The following is a 17,515-nucleotide window of genomic DNA, read 5'->3' on the forward strand; positions in this document are numbered from 1 at the left end:
TGGCACCAATGCAAGCCCCATCCTGGCTCTTTCCTCTAACTGGTAGGGCATTCGGGAACGAGGCCCTAAGTATCCAATCACGGCTTCGCTCCTCCTGGGGCTATGTGCATGCCAGCAAGCGCCAGCATCATCCTTGCTGAATCCAGTCTGGACGCCAGTTCAGCCTCGCCAGTCATCCATAGCCTTGTGCGACACCCCCTAGATTACCGCCCGCAATGTCTCTAAAAATGACCTTGTTCCTTGTCCTTTATTCTTATGTTCGAGTCAACAATGGCTGCCGTGTCTGAGTGTCAGACGGATACTGTTGAGGTTGTTGAGGAATTTGGTGAGTTTCCCCATCCTCTTCGGGGGATATGAGTTCTGGATGGCTAGCTAACTCGAAAAGAGGATGGGCAGTGGAGTGAGAGGAGCTGTGTTTTGTCTCAGGTTTTGAACGTACGTGATAAGACTCGGTTGCCCTACCTAAAAGATGCTGACAATCATATATAGGCCTCTGATCGTGTCTTGACCACTATTCTGTGAGCGTCAGCTTCTGGGGATACTCTCACAGTACTGATAAAGCCACAGATTCGTCCACAATTATCAGTTACAAGACCTCTTCCACACACAATCCGCAAAACCATCGCGAGAACGCTTCCTCAGACTCACCAGAAGAGACATCAGCGGCTCCCTCTATTGCAACTTCGAGGGCAGCACAACGAACCTCACATCACACAGTAAGCCCTCCATGAACCGCTTACCTGCCATATGCCCACTTCAAACCCAACACTAACAATGGCCCATAGCCTCATGGACAATCTACAAAATCAAAGAAGTAAAATCGAACCAAGACTACCGGTGGCTGCAATGCGGCGTCTTCGTAGAATGGAACATTGCCACGCGGAAACAAACAGTCGTATTCATCGATATCCCGCCTCCCTTGATTTTGCAGCTCAAGCGCAATCTCCGCGTGAGTGCAGGTCTCACGCACACGGGCGCGCCGTTCCTCTGGCATCTCCTCCTTGTCGAAGAGTGCGTGAATCTCTACGAGGCGAGCTTTTGGTTGTTGAGGGATATTGTTAGGGCTGAGGAAAAGGTAAGCCATCCCGACATTTTCTTTTCCAGAACCCTCTAGTCCAAGATAATGTGCCTATGGTTGGTAGTGTTGATGCTCACGGTGACCTTGTTAGAACCGCCTCTCCGGCTTCACGCACACACAAAACATTGACTTTGCGCTGCTCCACGACACGGCGCGGCACATTTTCCACCTGAAGGAAACGATCGAGTCTGCCGAGCACACGGTGCAGAATCTCATTGTTGAGATTGAGAAGTGGGGCGCTAGTATTGAGTATGCGGGCGCCCTCCAGCTGCCGGTTGATAACAATAACGGTACGAGTAAGGGTACTGGTGCTGGCTCGGCCTCGATCTCCTGGACGCAGATTAAGGGTGATCTGCGATACATGGAGAAAGAGCTCTTTTCGGAGAAGTTGAGGGCGAGGGGACTCTGGGAAAGGCAGGATAATGAGATAAACTATGTAGGTTACCTCTTATCCACCTTTGCTGGGAGATTTGGGAGGGTGAGGTAGGTGCATGTGCTGATGAAACCGTCTCCAGGCCCTCAACATTGCCGGCCACCAAGCAAGAGAAGATAGCGCAAAGGCGCGCTCCGACAGCGCGGCGATGAAGACAATCGCCGTGCTGGGTTTGCTGTATCTACCGGGGTCGTTTGTCTCGGTACGTATCCATCTTTCCACCACCCCTCTCATTAGAGGTTCGTTCCCTAACAAAGGTCCTATGTCAGGGCCTCTTCGGCACAAACTTCTTCAACCTCTCCACCGAGGGATCAAACCAGGAATGGGTTGTCTCGGAGAACTTCTGGCTGTACTGGCTTATTACGGTTCCACTAACGGCGCTGACGGTTGTCGTTTGGGCGTGGCCGAGCTTCGTCTTGGGGGTTGTGGATGAGTCTGTGCGGTGGGTGAATTGGGTCAAACTGAAGACGAAGCTGAAGCGGTTACCAAATAAGAAGGGAGCGGTTTGACGAGGCAACTTGAATTAGAAAAACCAATATTGAAGCTGATACATTTTGAGGCCATAGAAGGGACTTGGTTGTACGTAGCATGGTGGTTAGGGTTGGTAGCTGTCGATATAGATTTTCCCAAGCCTTAAGGGAGATGGTATAAAGATTCCGGGCTTTTTTCGTCAGATTATCATACCTTGCTTGATTGAGTATGTTATGTCTCATCTCTGGAGAAGATTCTTATAAAAGAAATAAGAGAGAATAGAGATCTATCTCACCGTCTCCATAAGTTGAATCATCAGTTACAGGACTTGCCCGCTGGCTGTGTAGGGTGGCACGGGACCGTACCGGTAACAAAGATGAAACCCGAGGAAGTCGAGGTGGGGCAGGAAGTCGCAACAAACCTCGCGGAAACACCTGATTACCTGCGTCGGCTTGGAGCGGCAAAATGGACCTTCAGATATCGCCCATCAAAGCCGAGGACGTGCAACTGCTTGTCCGAAACGTCGAATATCCCGCCCACCAAGACAACCCGCTCTATCTGCTGATGTTTCCACGCTCAAAATCAAAGGAGCAGGAGGCCTCGCATGAGCAGCAGAGGGAACAGACCCCGAGAGAGGATGAAATCAAGTGGATGGTTGATGGGACTCTTGAGACGGTTTGCCGAGGGGATGAAACTCTGTATAAGGCTTGCACGGGAGATGGAGTGCCTGTTGGGCTAATCGGCTGGACTACCAATCCAGGTCGAGGTGCCTCCGCGGGGGGCAAGGACATGGACGGGCGAGAAGGCGCCGAAAATGCCCGTGATGCGGCAAGCAAGTCCAAAACAGGGCACGGCCGGGGAGCAAAGGTGAAAAGCGAAGTGAAAGACAGCTGGTGTCCCTCTTCTCTAGACGTGGCTGCATGGCTCGGTGTCTCGAAACGGCTGAGGAAAGAGAGGGCAAGGGTCCTTCAGAGTTATCAAAGCAATCCAATGTGCCGTATGTTGACACCGAAGATAGGTGTACTATCCGCTTGCTCACCTCTCCCAGGCATTACATCCCTGGTTGTGGCTCCAGGTCACCAAAAATGAGGCGTTGGATCCATGCTGGTACGGATGTTCTACCAGTATGTCGACGAGCATGCACTGGATGCAATTGCCATGCCTTCACCCGCTGGTGTGCGATTATTCTCTAAATTTGGCTTCAAGGCAGTTGGCGCTGTGGAGACAGAACAGGGCACGTTTACCAGCATGTTGAGGACTTCGAGATCTGATCTTGGCGAATAGACTCCAGAGTCTCGCTTTCACGGTTTCCTAATAGGCTGATCAGGTATATTGCTGCTTCAGGTTGGTTCATGCCGGCTGGATTAATAGATCTTGTAGGTGTCGCTGTCGGAGTTGTTGCTGAAAAAAACCGCTGAGGCGCCACTAGAGAAGGTGTCGCTGTAAGGATCGCTGTAGCTGTCCTTATTGGAGGTGTTGCTGGAGGTGTATTCTGAGCGTCGGGAGTGCCTCAGAGACACTGTTTTCAAGAAGCTAGGAAGTAAACAGCGAGGATTTTGTCTGGGATTAGTAGGAGGCACGTCATACCTAGGAGGTCCAAGGGGGCTGTGGATATATATTTCTCAAGCCTGACGAAGCTTTCCCTCATCGTACCATATAATGCTCAACTGACTAGTAACGTCTTCTCAAGCCGTCTGTAGAAGAAGATACATGGAGGAAGAAAAAATGATTCTCATTAAGGGAAACACCCGTCTTCTTGAAGGTATTGCAGCGACTGCTGGGGCAATGGTAGGAAGCATAAATCACTGCTGAAGCACAGGTGACTCAGCATTTGCCAGTGCTGCTTAATGCAGAAGGCGGAGAAGATGACAGAGTCAACCAGGTAGGCGGTACGCAGCTCAAAACTTTCTGCCGCTTTATCCGATGACCCAGCGCCGAAAAAAAGAACGATCATCTAGGCTTGCTTGCACGGCTACACCCTCAATTCTATACGCACAACCCCTCTTGATACTGAAATGAACTCCTTATAACCTCCTCAAGCTCTCGAAAACACACGAACTTTGACGTCTCAGCTGCCGTTGGACCACAAAACCATCACAATGGCCTCTCCTCGAAAATCCCGAACCCCGACCCCCTCCACCACAACCCCCTCAGACCCCAACGCCGACCCCATCATTGCCTCCTACGACATCTACCTCACAAACTCAGACATCAGCCGCTTTGTCCTGCAATACCTTGACCGACCGACAGGCCACGCCTACGATGACAACAACGGCCAGAAACCGACCGCCATCCGCCTGAAGCCCAAGACGGGTCTGGTCGAGGTCGACGTACCCATCAATACACGGGTGAACTATGATCTGGGTAAGGGCGTGAAATACGGCGACGCGCTGAAGAAGAGTAAGAGCGCAAGAGAGGGAGGGGCCTACGGCATGGCGGGCGGGTTTAGTGTCGCCGGTCAACGAGAGGGTGCGGGGAATGGGAAGGTTAAGGCGGAGCCTGGGGCTGGGGGACTCAAGAGCGAGGACTTTCCGGGCATGGCGTCGGGGGATCAGACGCCGCTCCTGAAGGTGCAGACGCTCGGTGGGCGGATTAAGACGCCTGAGGATGGAGACCCGGTTTATATGCTTGCTGCTTTTCGGGGAGGTATGTTGTCTTTCTCCCCGTAGCTATGCTGCTGGCTTTCGCGTTTGCGAAAGATACTTTGAACCTATGGCTGACTCGCTACTGGTCTATAGATAAACTACACCTCTCACCAGTTAGTGCGGTCGTCCAATTACATCCGCAACTCCACCACCTCGACGCGATGGACGAGATGCCAAAAGCGCGTGCTGGAAAGAGGAAAGAGGGCGACGAAGAGCGGGCGGAGCCAGAGGCCAGAGCTGTTGACGTCAAAGTCAAGGGCGCGGAGGACAGAGAGGTCATTATGCCTGGGAACCTCGACCTTCTGAAGCAGATGCAGGATGAACAATGGAAGACGTACGACTGGGTTGATGCCGAGGTAAGGACCTACTCCCAGAACAAGCGTGGGTATGCTGACTCGTGCAGAACGAGGAATCATGGCAAATCTACGACAACTACATGATGCACCAGGACGTGGAAGGACTGCCACAGCTCCAGTCTGCTATCAACGGCGAGGACTATCTTGATAAGATGAGTGCGCCTCGGATTGACCCGGCGCGACCGGAGATGACGGGGTGGGCGATGAAGCAGAACCGGCTGAGACAGAAGGCGAGTGAATCGTCGGGGAGTAGCACGGAGGAAGGATAGAGCTAGCAGCCTGAAGAAAGAATCAACATTATTGAGACCCTAATTGCGGTGTACGAGCAGGAATCGCAGAACTAGATCGAAACAACTGAAGAGGGCAAAGTGGGCCTGCTTAAAGAGTTTGGCGCGGAACGATTAGAAAGGCGCCCCACCCAATGGAAGGCAAATCGAATGATTCGCCGGCACGTGACGCAGCGCCCTTTCTGGGCCGAGTATTTTCTTCTCTCCGGAGATTCTTCATTCTATCATCCCCTTCGCTGTCGCCCGCACCATTCCTTCTTTTCTTATCCAGTTTCTTTCTTGATTTTGCCAGCCTGCAAGTTGAGAAAGGCTGCAGGACGGCTTGTCAGTCTGCATTGACAAACCCCTGCCGAGAAGGTGCTGAGGGTTTGCCGCAATTGTTGTTGATTTTGTTCCTGCATTTGCGTCGCATCTAATTCTTCTCCTTTCTACTTTTCGTTGTAATCGCCTACCATCTTCTTTCTTTTCATTGCGGCTATATAATACTCGTTTCTTGTTGACTAGCGTCCATTATGTTGTCTCAGTTTGTTCGTCAGAGGAGCGCTGCCTCCCAGCTCCGGCTTCTGAAAGGACGCTCCGTCCTCCCATTACCGGCAAAGCTCCGTCATCACTCTCACACGAGTCGTGTCACATCATTGCAAAGCTCTAGCACACCCAATTCCACCACCGAGACTCGTCCCCATCGTTTCTCCTTCCAAACGAACCGCAGCCTTGCCACCGCCGCCGACTCCCCTGCCCTCGAGCAACTGTCGCACTTCGAAAACTTCGACCGTCCGCAGAGCATGGATTGGAACTCCTCGTCAAAATGGAACCCCAGCTTTCCCTCGTTATATGGCGAAGACGCATCCTCGCTGATTATTATCAATGAATCTCTTGTCACACGGCCAAAAGTTATGAGGATAATAAATGGAGTTGGGGGCGAGCATGATGACATGGTCACAAACCTGGATATATCGCTTAGGGTAGGCCAGTTCCAACGGGCCAACACTCTGATCAATCGGCTGCGTGAATTTTACCCGGTCGGGTCCCAGGAATATCTCGACATGCACAACCGGCTACTCATGGGGATGGTAACAGATGCTATCCGGACGGGCGATGTGCTTCGGGCGCGTCAGATGCAGCGCTGGTTCGAAGTCGATATGCCGTATGGCGACGTTGTTCCGGATGCAACGACTATTGCTATCATGATCCGCATGGCTCTGCGTCTGTTTTATGGCGCCAAGCGGGACCGAGCCGTTCGCCGGTATTGGCAAATCGCCAAGGACAAGGGATTCGAGGAAGACGTTTTGGCCATGCCTGTGCTCACTGATCGTGAACTCGGCGAGCTATCAGAGGTTTGTTTGCCACCGTTCATTGTTGACTCGAGATATTTCGCTGACCCATTTGGCTCTAGGTTTGCTCTGCGGATCTCCAACGTGTCGCCATCGAAAGCATTGAACCGAAATTCAAGGAGGTGGACCCGGCGACAGCGCCAGCAGAGATTGTCCCGGAAGTGAAAGCGGTTGAACAGAAGGGCCTTGGACTCAAAACGTTACAGGACTCCTTGTCCACAGTGTTCTCGGAGCCTGCGCGAAGACCCGAGGGCATGGATGATGAAACCTGGGAGCTGCACCAGCGGCGTCGACAGCAGCAGCTTGAAGCAGATGTCATGAAGTCCGCTGCCAATCGTTGGCAGCAGGAGAACCTGAAACAAACTAATCTCAAGCCTGAAGATTTCGAGACTAGAAGGCGACTAGGCCCGCTACTACGTCAGTGGTTTGCGGATCTTGTTGTCAGGATTGAACAGGAACTCGTGGAAATTGCAAAGCTCGAGGAAGTAAAGAAACATTCCCTGGAAGACAGAGAGCGCATCAAATATGGGGTCTACTTGAAAATGGTCACGCCCGCGGAGTTGGCATCCCTGACGATTCTCTCGACTGTCAATACCATGATCAAGGCTGGGCTGGAGAAAGGGATCAAGCTCGCACCGCTTGCCGTAGCCATCGGCAATGATATCTACGAGGAATTGGTTTTGCAAAAAATGATCGCGCAGCGGAAGAGAGAAGAAAACAGTGCTCACCGGTTGCGGCTCATTAAGGAAATATACAACTCGCGCAAGGAGAATGGCAGGGTGAAGAGACTCAACTGGAAGAATGCTCTCAAGAAGATCGAACAGGCAGAGCCCGAAAACGTTTGGGGGGCTCAGATTAAGGCCAAGGTTGGGGCTGTGCTGTTGAATTTTCTCTACGATGTTGCAAAGGTCCCAGTTGCCGTGAACGAGGCAGCGGCAGCAAAAAAGAAGAAGGATGATGCCGACATGGCCCTGCAGTCTGTCTTCCAGCACTCGTACCAGATTACCTGGGGAAGGCGCAGCGGTGTCATTCATGTGCATCCCGAGATGATCAAAATCATCACCCGGGAGCCGGCTCAGGAGTTACTCGGTCGCCATTTGCCCATGCTGTGCAAGCCCAGACCGTGGACGGATTACAAGGATGGCGCCTATTACTACCACCAGAACCATATCGTCCGCTCCACACCCGGCGAGAGCTTGCAGCCTGCATATGTGAAGGCGGCGGTGGAGAACGGTGGCCTGGAGAAGATTCGCGAGGGTCTTGACATTCTGGGCGCCACTGGCTGGGCTGTTAACCGAGACGTCTTCAATGTTATGCTCGAGGCCTGGAATACTGGCGAGCCAATTGCTGATCTCGCACCTCTCAACCCTCAACTGCCGCTTCCGCCAAAACCGTCCCCAGAGGAGGGCTACGACGCCGAGAAGAGGTGGAACGCCGCTATCCGCGACATCGAAAACCAAAGATGCGGCTACCACTCCCAGCGATGCTTTCAGAATTTCCAATTGGAAGTAGCGCGCGCCTACCTCAACGAGACTTTTTACCTCCCTCACAACCTTGACTTCCGTGGCCGAGCGTATCCGATTCCTCCTTATCTCAACCAGATGGGCGCCGATAATGCTCGAGGTCTCCTCCTGTTCAGTGAAGCCAAGCCGCTCGGCCAGAGTGGTCTGAGGTGGTTGAAGATCCAGATTGCCAACCTGGCAGGTTTTGACAAGGCTAGTCTTCCAGAGCGTGAGAAGTTCGCCATGGATAATCTGGATGATATCCTCGACTCTGCCAACAACGGCCTTCACGGCCGCCGCTGGTGGCTCAAGGCTGAAGACCCCTGGCAATGTCTGGCGGCCTGCTGTGAACTCCGAAATGCTCTTCAGCATCCAAACCCGACCGAATATGCGTCGCGTCTGCCTATTCATCAAGATGGTTCCTGTAATGGCCTGCAGCACTATGCTGCCCTTGGTGGTGACAAAGCCGGCGCACAGCAGGTTAATCTCGAGCCGTCTGATCGCCCATCTGACGTGTACTCTGGTGTCGCCGCATTCGTGAACGATGAGGTTGCGCGGGATGCAGCTGCAGGGGATGAACTTGCGAAGTTCCTTGAAGGCAAAATCATCCGCAAGGTTGTGAAGCAGACAGTCATGACAAACGTATACGGAGTGACTTTTGTCGGCGCCATGAAGCAAGTTCGCAAGCAGCTTGTCGACTACTATCCCGAATCCACCGACCGGCAAAAGAGGGACGGTGCCATTTATATCGCCAGGAAGATTTTCCAAGCTCTCGCGACAATGTTTCACGGCGCTCACGAAATCCAATACTGGCTGGGCGAATGCGCCACTCGCATCACGGACTCTCTAACCCCGGAGGACATAGAAGCTATCACTAAGGACGTTCTCCAGCCGCCGACGCCGACCCGCGCTGGTGCTGGCGCCACACCCAAGAAGGCATCGGCCACCGCGACCTTGCGCAAGCACTTTAAGACGACGGTTGTGTGGACGACCCCGCTAGGTTTACCAGTCGTGCAGCCGTACCGGAACCGGGAGGCTCGCCGTCTCCAAACAAGCTTCCAGAGCCTGAGTGTCGTCGAACAGAACTCCCGTTTCTCCGTCTCCAAGCGCAAGCAGCTCCAGGCTTTCCCGCCCAATTTCATCCATTCCCTTGACGCAACGCACATGCTGTTGTCTGCGCGGGCTTGTCACGAGGCTGGTCTCACCTTCTCCGCTGTTCACGACTCGTTCTGGACCCATCCTTCGGACGTCGACACCATGAACCACATTCTGCGCGAGACATTTGTGCAGATGCACTCGGACGATGTGGTGAAGAGGCTGGCGGCAGAGTTCGAAGTGCGCTACGGCAAGAACATGTTTCTGACCAAAATTCCGACGACCAAGCCCATCGGAAAGAAAATTGCCGCTTGGCGCAAGCGAACATTGAAAGCGGGCAACCGGGTTAACGAGCTCATCACAGAGTACAAGCGCCTGCAACTGCTGCGATCGGACGACCCGGAGCTACAAGCTCAGGGTCGGCAAATGGTCACCGCGGCGAGCATCTTCGAGGAAGAAGGCGGTTCGGACGCTGATCTTGCTGTCGACGGCACCGTCAATGAAACCGTCGTTGGACATGTCCCCGAGAACCCGGAAGCCGCGGAGAAAAAGATCTCGGGCCTTGAAATGGACGGCTCCGACCCGGCGATCGCTGCTCTCCTTGGAACCAGTACCTGGGACGCGGACTCGAAGATCCATGACGAACCCGATCTCGAGGCCGAAATCGGTTTGGAAGAGGAAATAGAAGCCACGCCGGCCAAGAAGGGGTCGAAGAAGTTCTACACGTGGCTGTGGTTGCCCATGAGCTTCCCGCCCGTGCCGGAGAAGGGCAACTGGGAAGTGTCGCGTATCCGTGACAGCAAGTACTTCTTTTCATAATCGCTGTATATATACTTGTTGGTTGGCGCTTATTGTGAAAAGTACGGATAGACGATCCGATGGATTATTGATGGCATCTGGCGTTGCTTTGGATGGGCTTGATCTCTTTTTCTTTTTCTTTGTCGATTTGGCGGTGATGTACATTATGATATCCTGTATGAGCCATTGTAAATATAGCCCAAAACATACTCTACCTCTTCATCTCATTTCTCCTTCGTAATCTGTGCTATATAGATTGGGGACGGTTGCTTTTTCCGCCTCGTGGTGTCCTCCGAGAGATCCGGGTAAACGGCGTTGTGCGAGTCTGGGGTAATTTAGGCAGAATCCGGCTCAACAGAGTTCCTCTCAGACCGGACCACCCAGTCGCTGATTGTGCGAGTGCGACATAAATCCACAAGGCTGACATTGAGCCCTTTATCTCGCCTGTTTCCACTTTTTGCTAGATCCCCAGCATGCAGCTCGTGGTTGACTTCCTGCAGGTCGCTCGATCTCCAGATTGCCTGCCTGAGGCTGCAACTTCCCCACCTTTTCCCTTGGACTGACCTTCCCTTCCCCGTTAGCACGTTTTCTTCGGCTTTTCTCCTACCTTCCAAGAAAGTTCCGGCTCTTTTCTCTTTCAGATTCCTGGTTCTCTGTGCATGTCCCTGACCTGATCCAACTCTACCTGACGTGACTGCAGTGCGGGGATCCTTGCTGCCGGAGGTGTCTGTATGCATGGCATGACATGACTTCGGACCCCTCTTTCATCGTGGTCCAGTCTTTATTTGTGTCTGGGGTTGGCTTAGCTTGTTGATTTGTTTCTTCTCCCCTCTCTTTTTCTCGGGTTTTTCTTGCCTGCTGCTTTGCTGCGTTGGAGACCCAGCTCGCCACTTTCGCTGTCCCCTCTTTCCCGCGCTCTAGCACGGTAGTTCGATCTTCCCCGGCCTCCGTCGGCAATGCTGCCCCAGCTCTCCCCGCCATTCATCTGCAACCAACTAAATCCTTCGTTTTGTTCTTCGGTCCTACTCCTCACCTGATCCTGATTGCTTCACTTCTCTTCTCCGCCACTTGAGAAAGTTCAGCTTCAGCTCACGATCTCGAAATCCCCATCCGCCCACGCCTGATGCCCCGTTGATAGCTAGCATCGCCCGTGAGGATGTCGACTACCTCGCTGCAGCAGTTCGGCACGGGCTCGTCCTTCTCTCCCTTTTCGAATTCCCAGTCTGCCAGGATGACGCAGTCCCAGACCGTCGGGCTCGATACTCTCGCCGAGGGGTCGCAGTACGTCCTGGAACAATTGCAGCTGTCGCGGGAAGGCAACGCCGACAATAACTCCCCTTTCAAGGGTTCATCTGTTCGCGGCTCTCTCGCTGAAGCTCGGTCTATGATTCGAAAGAATTCTGCCTCTGCGCCGGTTCGTCGCAGGATCAGTCGGGCTTGTGACCAGTGTAATCAGCTCCGCACGAAGTGCGATGGGCAGAATCCTTGCGCGCATTGTATAGGTACTTTACTTGACTTACTGAATGATAAGGAGGTTGGGCTAATGTGTTTGCCACAGAGTTCGGTTTGACGTGCGAATATGCCCGCGAGCGCAAGAAACGGGGCAAGGCTTCGAAGAAGGATATCGCGGCTGCGGCCGCTGCTGTAGGACACCATGGAAGCAGGGATATCCCGTCATCGCCTGATCGACGCTTGTCGCAGGATTCGGCCGGCCGGTACGATCAGGCTCTCGAAGCGTCGCGGGTAGAATCACAGCTGCCTGCGAACGGACTCGCTGGTTTTCACAACGCCCATGCGACGCAGTCGCAACCGCCGCTTGGATCTGCTCTCGATGCTTTACAATTGAACCATTTTACGCAGCTCAACGAACCGGGTCGCTCTCAAATGCCTCTCTCGGACCTTCGATCGCTCCAACTCCTTCATAATAATCCTCGCTCTCCCACTGCTCTTCCGCCGCATGGTCTACAGGTAAACGCGTATAACGATAGCGCATTTTCATTGCTCAATAACCAGGAGCCGAATACGTCTCTGAACCACTTTCGCCTAGGCAATTCGACAGATAACCCGTCTGCTCAGTTCCTAGGTCTTTCGCCCCCAGCGCAATCGCCCGGGTGGCTGCCGCTACCGCCCCCGTCACCCGCAAATTTCCCTTCGTTCCCCATGGCGCCATTTTCCGGAACAAGCCTACGATACCCCGTTCTTCAGCCGGTTCTACCTCATATTGCATCTATAATACCCCAGTCTCTTGCTTGCGATCTTCTCGACCTCTACTTCACCAGCTCCTCTTCCTCCCACCTCTCCCCTCAATCACCCTACGTCGTAGGGTATATCTTTCGAAAACAGTCTTTCCTCCATCCTACAAAACCGCGAGTATGTTCTCCCGGTTTATTAGCGAGTATGCTTTGGGTAGGCGCACAAACTAGCGATGCGCCTTTCTTGACATCCCCACCGTCCGCTCGCGGCCGGGTATGCCAGAAGTTGCTGGAGTTGACGATAGGATTACTCCGTCCCCTGATACATGGACCGGCACTTGGTGAGGCGTCCCCGAATTATGCGGCGAATATGGTCATCAATGGTGTTGCGCTTGGTGGATTTGGAGTATCGATGGACCAGCTAGGCGCTCAGAGTACAGCGACTGGTGCCGTGGACGACGTAGCTACGTACGTCCATCTCGCGACGGTGGTGTCCGCCAGTGAATACAAGGCTGCGAGCATGCGTTGGTGGACCGCCGCTTGGTCTCTTGCTCGAGAACTCAAGCTTGGCCGCGAGCTGCCTCCGAACGTTACGCAGCAAGGACAAGACGGCGAACGAGAAAACGACGGTGATGACCCGTCGAAGCGAAACCAGCCAATGCTCTCGACGCATGGCGGGAACTCGAGTGTCAATGTCACAGAGGAGGAACGGGAAGAGCGCCGGCGGCTCTGGTGGCTTTTGTATGCCACTGATCGCCACCTTGCCTTGTGCTACAACCGGCCACTCACATTGCTGGACAAAGAGTGCTCGCAGCTACTGCAGCCTATGAATGATGATTTATGGCAGGCCGGCGAGTTTCCGTCAGCGGCATATCGCGCCGCTGGTCCGCCGACGGAGTGCACAGGTCATAGCATGTTCGGCTACTTCTTACCGTTAATGGCAATTCTCGGAGGAATCATCGACGTTCAGCAAGCACGAGAACATCCGCGATACGGTTTGGTCTTCCGAAGTGGGCCTGAAACGGAGCAGTATATCATGGCAATCACCCAGCAACTCGATTCCTACGCGCAAAGCCTGAAGGACTTCGAAGCGCGATATACCAACAGCCTCACCCTCGCCGAGAACGAACCCGCCGATAACCCCCACCTCGACCACCTCAGTCCCTCCGGCCGCTCAAGCAGCACCGTTGGCTCCCGCGTCAATGAATCAATCGTCCACACAAAGATGGTCGTCGCCTACGGCACGCATATTATGCACGTCCTATACATCTTGCTCGCCGGGAAATGGGATCCCATCAGCCTCCTCGAAGACCACGACATGTGGATCTCTTCCGAGTCCTTCCTCAGCGCCATGAGCCACGCCGTCGGGGCCGCAGAAGCTGCCGCCGATATCCTCGAGTACGACCCAGACCTTAGCTTTATGCCGTTCTTCTTCGGGATATACCTGCTGCAGGGAAGCTTTTTGCTTCTGCTCGCTGCGGATAAATTGCAGAGCGACGCAAATCCGAGTGTTGTTCGTGCCTGTGAGACGATTGTGCGCGCGCATGAGGCTTGTGTTGTTACGTTGAATACGGAGTACCAGGTAGGCACTATATTCTCGTCTAGATATTTGTGAACCGGTCAAGGCTAACTGAGACAGCGGACGTTCCGGAAAGTCATGCGGTCTGCCCTTGCGCAGGTGAGAGGGCGCGTGCCCGATGACTTTGGCGAGCAGCAGCATCGGCGACGCGAGGTGCTTTCGCTTTATCGGTGGACGGGAGATGGGACGGGGCTTGCACTGTCGTAATACTCGTATATCCGTGCTCGATACTTTTGACGACCAGGATGATTTAACTTCTGGGGCGAATAGCGAGGATTTGGTCGTCTCTATATATTCTCTTCTGTTATATATTCTTGCGATACCCAGTGATCTTACGCATTGTGAGGCCGGCTTGACCGCTCTCAGTAGCGGCGCCATACATAGTTTCGTCCTCGCATATCCATTTACTTACTTTCTTGTATAGTATAGGCAGATTCACACCCATCTTTATAGTTAGTTTAGCAAGTCAACTGCATCGTGTCTGTGCAAATCTTCATTCCATTTCCCCGAATTGTCCAGCCCGTAAGAAGCCAGGAATTAGTATGATGCCACAGTTGAGATGAGCGATAAGCGATAGGCTTCGTGATAAGATAAGGATTTCTCTCCGCATTTTAACCTCCGCCACCCCAGTTCTTCGATCAAACGACTCCATTCTCGCGATATGACCACTATCCTATCTCGATAATCTCTGCCTTAACAGACACCATGTCCCTCTTTAGAACGCTCACGAGTTCTCTCCGCCGAACCCTCAACTGCCCCTCCACAATCGCAAACCCAAGATTCCTCCCCCGCACCCCCCACCGCACTCTCGGCATCCCACCCCAATACCTCCTAGACGACTACACCCCGCGCTACACCCTCCTCAGCTCAATCGACGCCTCCAAAAAGCGCAGCAAAGCCTACGCCCACTTACGAGCCTGCAACCTCTGCCCCCGAAAATGCAACGTAAACCGTTACGAAACAACAGGGACCTGCCTGATCGGCGCCGAAACCGCAAAGGTCAACGTGATCGCGCCCCACCGCGGCGAAGAGCCCTGCATCACAGGCTTCCACGGCAGCGGGAGCGTGTTCTTCAGCGGGTGTAACCTGCGCTGTGTATTCTGCCAAAACCATGAGATCGCGCACCAGCGGAACGGGTTTGATCTTACGCCGACGGAACTTGCGGAGTGGTATCTTAAACTCCAGGATGAGGGGCATGTGCATAATATCAACCTTGTTACGCCGGAGCACGTCGTGCCGCAGGTTGTGCTGAGTATTCTGGAGGCGAGGGATATGGGGTTGAAATTGCCGATTGTGTATAATACGTCTTCGTTTGATAGTAGGATGTCCCTGGAGCTGCTGGATGGGCTTGTTGATATCTATTTACCTGATTTTAAGGTTTGGAGTGTCGCGTCTTCGAAACGACTGCTTAAAGCGGATGACTACGCTGAAACGGCCAAAGAGAGTATCAAGATCATGCACGACCAAGTCGGCGATCTGAGCTTCACGTCTGATGGGATTGCGAAGAGAGGCGTTCTGCTAAGGCACCTTGTTATGCCGGGAAAAGAAGATGAGGGGAGGAAAATTATGCGCTGGCTTGCGGGGAATATCTCTAAAGATCTGTATGTCCATGTTATGGAGCAGTATCGGCCTGATGCGCATGTTGGGAAGAGGAGGAGGGCGCCTAGGAAGATGAAGGAGGAAGTGGAAGAGGTGCGCTACGCAGAGATCAATCGTGCGGTCAAGGATGAGGAGTTGGGGAGTGTGAGGGATGCAGCTGTTGAGGCTGGGCTTTGGAGGTTCTGTGAGGTTAATGAGAAGAGTCTTTTCCATCTTTGATTTGGATTGGAAGGGAAAGAAGCTAGGTGAGCTTTCTTTTGGCATTGACGACATGGATATCATATGGATGTGCTTTGTACAATAGGTGAGAGTGAGAGTGAGGTGGAGGACCGGTGAGGTCCACGTGCATTTTTTCTGGCTATTTGGCTACCTGGATTTCTTTTATCTTTCTCACACAACACCTTCTCTTGCTTCTTCCAACTCCCCATTCTCGGCACTCCTGCATTGGTCCTTGGATATCACACTCACGATGTCATCGCCGACTAAGCACCTGCCGACTAAGCAGGAGCACCACACAGAATTTAAAAACTCAGAGGACATTGTCTCTTTTGTTTATAACCTCAGACCCCCTCCCAACTCCTACCTCTTTTCCTACCTGAGATACCTCCCCCTCGTCCTCGCGCTCGAAGAGGAGGCCGATACAGACTCTGAAGTATCTTCATCGGCATCTTCATCGCTGTATTCGTCTCGTTCTCCCTCTCCTGAACCGGCGGCCTCTCCCTCTGCCTCCAGCTCGAGAGCGTCAACACCGTCTGTCATAACAATCTCGTCTGACGCGTCTAGTCAGGCAACGATTGTATTGCCAGACAGCTCGAGTCCATCCCGCGAAGCTACACCAGAGCCCGTAACCATGCCCAAGGTCAAGGGAACGACCAACACTGCCGCTCCTCGCAGCATGGCGAGCATCCCCGACGCGTCGAAGGCCTCTCCCCCAACCCAAACCTGCCCCAAGTGCAGGCGTGCCTGGACATTGGACCACTACCTCGCCAAGGGTGACAAGCCGACGAAGATGTGCAAGACTTGTCGCGAGGTGTCGAGAGTCTCGGTATGTGCCCATCCATTATGTTGTTTACTGATTTAGGCGATGGCTGGCTCCGAGGACTAACACATCGCTGCAAATAGCACATACGGCGCCGTGCGAGGGAAGCTCAGGTATGTACCACAGTTACGCGTCTAGCTTGAATTTTTGAACTCGAACTGATTTGAACGTGGCTCGGTAGGCTCGTACTTCCCGCCAAGCTCGTCCGGAAGCTGATTCTTCTGAGAACAAGGCCCAGAAGACCGCTCGTAAACGTCCTGCTGCCGTCGGACGCGCTGTCGCAACTCCACGCTCTGGAGCGATTGAACGTCCTGCAGCTCCCACCCCTTTGGCCACCCATGCTGCACCATCCGAGTCTCCCAGCGAGGATAACTCGCCGGGTCGCATCCTCAAGCAAGGACTGTTGCATGATGCCAACCAGAGCATGGCCGCCCAGCCGGAGCTCATGGAACCCAATACGAGCTACCATGAGCCTGCTGTAAGTTAAGAGCCCGAATCCTGGGACCTTTGGCACTGGCTAACTCTCGAATTCCTAGCACAACTATCGTGGTATTGAGTCCCCAAGCTCGGTTAGTTACCGTCTTGCGAAGACGTAACACGCTAACGAGCTCTCCTTAGGCCACTATGATTCCGAACACTTCTCACCATTTCGCCGCCGTCACTAACGATGACGAAGACTGTCATCAGCGCCTGCTTGCCCAGTTCTCTAGACCCAGAAGCGAGGGCACATTTTCCGGTATGCAGGAGCTGACCTCGCAGCGTCCTTTGCTGAACCAGGAGATACAGAGTATGGCAGCCAAGGCGCAGATGGTGTTGGAGGCTTCTACCGCGGAGAGCATTGGTTTTACCCAGATATCCCATGGAACGGTTGATGACGGCGTGACAAGCGCGATTGTGCAAGAAGAAGAGGGTTCGGATTCTGAAGCTCCAGCCATCATTGTGTGCCGGTTTTTTCTTCGTCGCTTTGGCGGATAAGTCTGTTGATTGGGGGTAAGTTCGTTGCCATGCCATGCTGATAGGAAACACGCTGATCAAGGCTTTTTAGCGATTGGAGGCGAGCATGGACTGGTCGGAGCGTTATTGTACTATGTTTTTTGTGTCGAGTTGTTT

At 53.4% G+C, this 17,515-nt stretch overlaps 7 protein-coding genes across 7 annotated transcripts; all 7 read left to right on the forward strand.

Annotated features, from left to right (window-relative positions):
* Nucleotides 1-270: 270 nt before the first annotated feature.
* BDW74DRAFT_179362 (uncharacterized protein) lies at nucleotides 271-2,020 on the forward strand (the record flags this gene model as incomplete). The annotated part of the gene is made up of 8 exons (XM_073729449.1): nucleotides 271-325; nucleotides 386-435; nucleotides 490-518; nucleotides 568-716; nucleotides 786-1,075; nucleotides 1,170-1,514; nucleotides 1,594-1,713; nucleotides 1,781-2,020. The coding sequence occupies 8 exons, from the start codon at nucleotides 271-273 to the stop codon at nucleotides 2,018-2,020; spliced, it is 1,278 nt and encodes a 425-aa protein (XP_073582503.1).
* A 124-nt stretch (nucleotides 2,021-2,144) lies between these two features.
* BDW74DRAFT_33957 (uncharacterized protein) lies at nucleotides 2,145-3,370 on the forward strand. The gene is made up of 2 exons (XM_073732553.1): nucleotides 2,145-2,979; nucleotides 3,031-3,370. The coding sequence occupies exons 1-2, from the start codon at nucleotides 2,448-2,450 to the stop codon at nucleotides 3,069-3,071; spliced, it is 573 nt and encodes a 190-aa protein (XP_073582504.1). The 5' UTR covers nucleotides 2,145-2,447; the 3' UTR covers nucleotides 3,072-3,370.
* Nucleotides 3,371-4,081: 711 nt separating this feature from the next.
* BDW74DRAFT_179364 (uncharacterized protein) lies at nucleotides 4,082-5,252 on the forward strand (the record flags this gene model as incomplete). The annotated part of the gene is made up of 3 exons (XM_073729450.1): nucleotides 4,082-4,628; nucleotides 4,721-4,983; nucleotides 5,031-5,252. 3 exons carry the CDS (start codon nucleotides 4,082-4,084, stop codon nucleotides 5,250-5,252), a joined length of 1,032 nt encoding a protein of 343 aa, XP_073582505.1.
* Nucleotides 5,253-5,508: 256 nt separating this feature from the next.
* BDW74DRAFT_155424 (DNA-directed RNA polymerase) lies at nucleotides 5,509-10,218 on the forward strand. The gene is made up of 2 exons (XM_073724827.1): nucleotides 5,509-6,604; nucleotides 6,664-10,218. Exons 1-2 carry the CDS (start codon nucleotides 5,783-5,785, stop codon nucleotides 10,015-10,017), a joined length of 4,176 nt encoding a protein of 1,391 aa, XP_073582506.1. The 5' UTR covers nucleotides 5,509-5,782; the 3' UTR covers nucleotides 10,018-10,218.
* A 244-nt stretch (nucleotides 10,219-10,462) lies between these two features.
* On the forward strand, nucleotides 10,463-14,251 carry xlnR (putative C6 transcription factor). Its single transcript, XM_073731140.1, has 3 exons — nucleotides 10,463-11,498; nucleotides 11,555-13,770; nucleotides 13,828-14,251. The coding sequence occupies exons 1-3, from the start codon at nucleotides 11,153-11,155 to the stop codon at nucleotides 13,972-13,974; spliced, it is 2,709 nt and encodes a 902-aa protein (XP_073582507.1). The 5' UTR covers nucleotides 10,463-11,152; the 3' UTR covers nucleotides 13,975-14,251.
* Nucleotides 14,252-14,472: 221 nt separating this feature from the next.
* On the forward strand, nucleotides 14,473-15,597 carry BDW74DRAFT_185894 (putative pyruvate formate lyase activating enzyme; the record flags this gene model as incomplete). The annotated part of the gene is made up of 1 exon (XM_073731141.1): nucleotides 14,473-15,597. One exon carries the CDS (start codon nucleotides 14,473-14,475, stop codon nucleotides 15,583-15,585), a length of 1,113 nt encoding a protein of 370 aa, XP_073582508.1. The 3' UTR covers nucleotides 15,586-15,597.
* A 584-nt stretch (nucleotides 15,598-16,181) lies between these two features.
* On the forward strand, nucleotides 16,182-16,939 carry BDW74DRAFT_34048 (uncharacterized protein). The gene is made up of 3 exons (XM_073732555.1): nucleotides 16,182-16,411; nucleotides 16,489-16,518; nucleotides 16,587-16,939. The coding sequence occupies exons 1-3, from the start codon at nucleotides 16,217-16,219 to the stop codon at nucleotides 16,890-16,892; spliced, it is 531 nt and encodes a 176-aa protein (XP_073582509.1). The 5' UTR covers nucleotides 16,182-16,216; the 3' UTR covers nucleotides 16,893-16,939.
* Nucleotides 16,940-17,515: the final 576 nt, after the last annotated feature.

The sequence above is a fragment of the Aspergillus multicolor genome, assembly GCF_047715735.1.
Source record: "Aspergillus multicolor strain CBS 133.54 unplaced genomic scaffold BDW74scaffold_17, whole genome shotgun sequence".
Classification (NCBI taxonomy): domain Eukaryota; kingdom Fungi; phylum Ascomycota; class Eurotiomycetes; order Eurotiales; family Aspergillaceae; genus Aspergillus; species Aspergillus multicolor.

Bases quoted from the DNA above. Each gene is read 5' to 3' on its own strand.
- BDW74DRAFT_34048 (XM_073732555.1), top strand. From the start codon at position 16,217: ATGCCCAAGGTCAAGGGAACGACCAACACTGCCGCTCCTCGCAGCATG. The intron at 16,412-16,488 runs GTATGTGCCCAT...CGCTGCAAATAG, and splicing joins GCGAGGTGTCGAGAGTCTCG to CACATACGGCGCCGTGCGAG. The intron at 16,519-16,586 runs GTATGTACCACA...GTGGCTCGGTAG, and splicing joins GCCGTGCGAGGGAAGCTCAG to GCTCGTACTTCCCGCCAAGC.
- BDW74DRAFT_155424 (XM_073724827.1), top strand. From the start codon at position 5,783: ATGTTGTCTCAGTTTGTTCGTCAGAGGAGCGCTGCCTCCCAGCTCCGG. The intron at 6,605-6,663 runs GTTTGTTTGCCA...ATTTGGCTCTAG, and splicing joins AACTCGGCGAGCTATCAGAG to GTTTGCTCTGCGGATCTCCA.
- xlnR (XM_073731140.1), top strand. From the start codon at position 11,153: ATGTCGACTACCTCGCTGCAGCAGTTCGGCACGGGCTCGTCCTTCTCT. The intron at 11,499-11,554 runs GTACTTTACTTG...TGTTTGCCACAG, and splicing joins TCCTTGCGCGCATTGTATAG to AGTTCGGTTTGACGTGCGAA. The intron at 13,771-13,827 runs GTAGGCACTATA...TAACTGAGACAG, and splicing joins CGTTGAATACGGAGTACCAG to CGGACGTTCCGGAAAGTCAT.
- BDW74DRAFT_33957 (XM_073732553.1), top strand. From the start codon at position 2,448: ATGGACCTTCAGATATCGCCCATCAAAGCCGAGGACGTGCAACTGCTT. The intron at 2,980-3,030 runs GTATGTTGACAC...CACCTCTCCCAG, and splicing joins TCAAAGCAATCCAATGTGCC to GCATTACATCCCTGGTTGTG.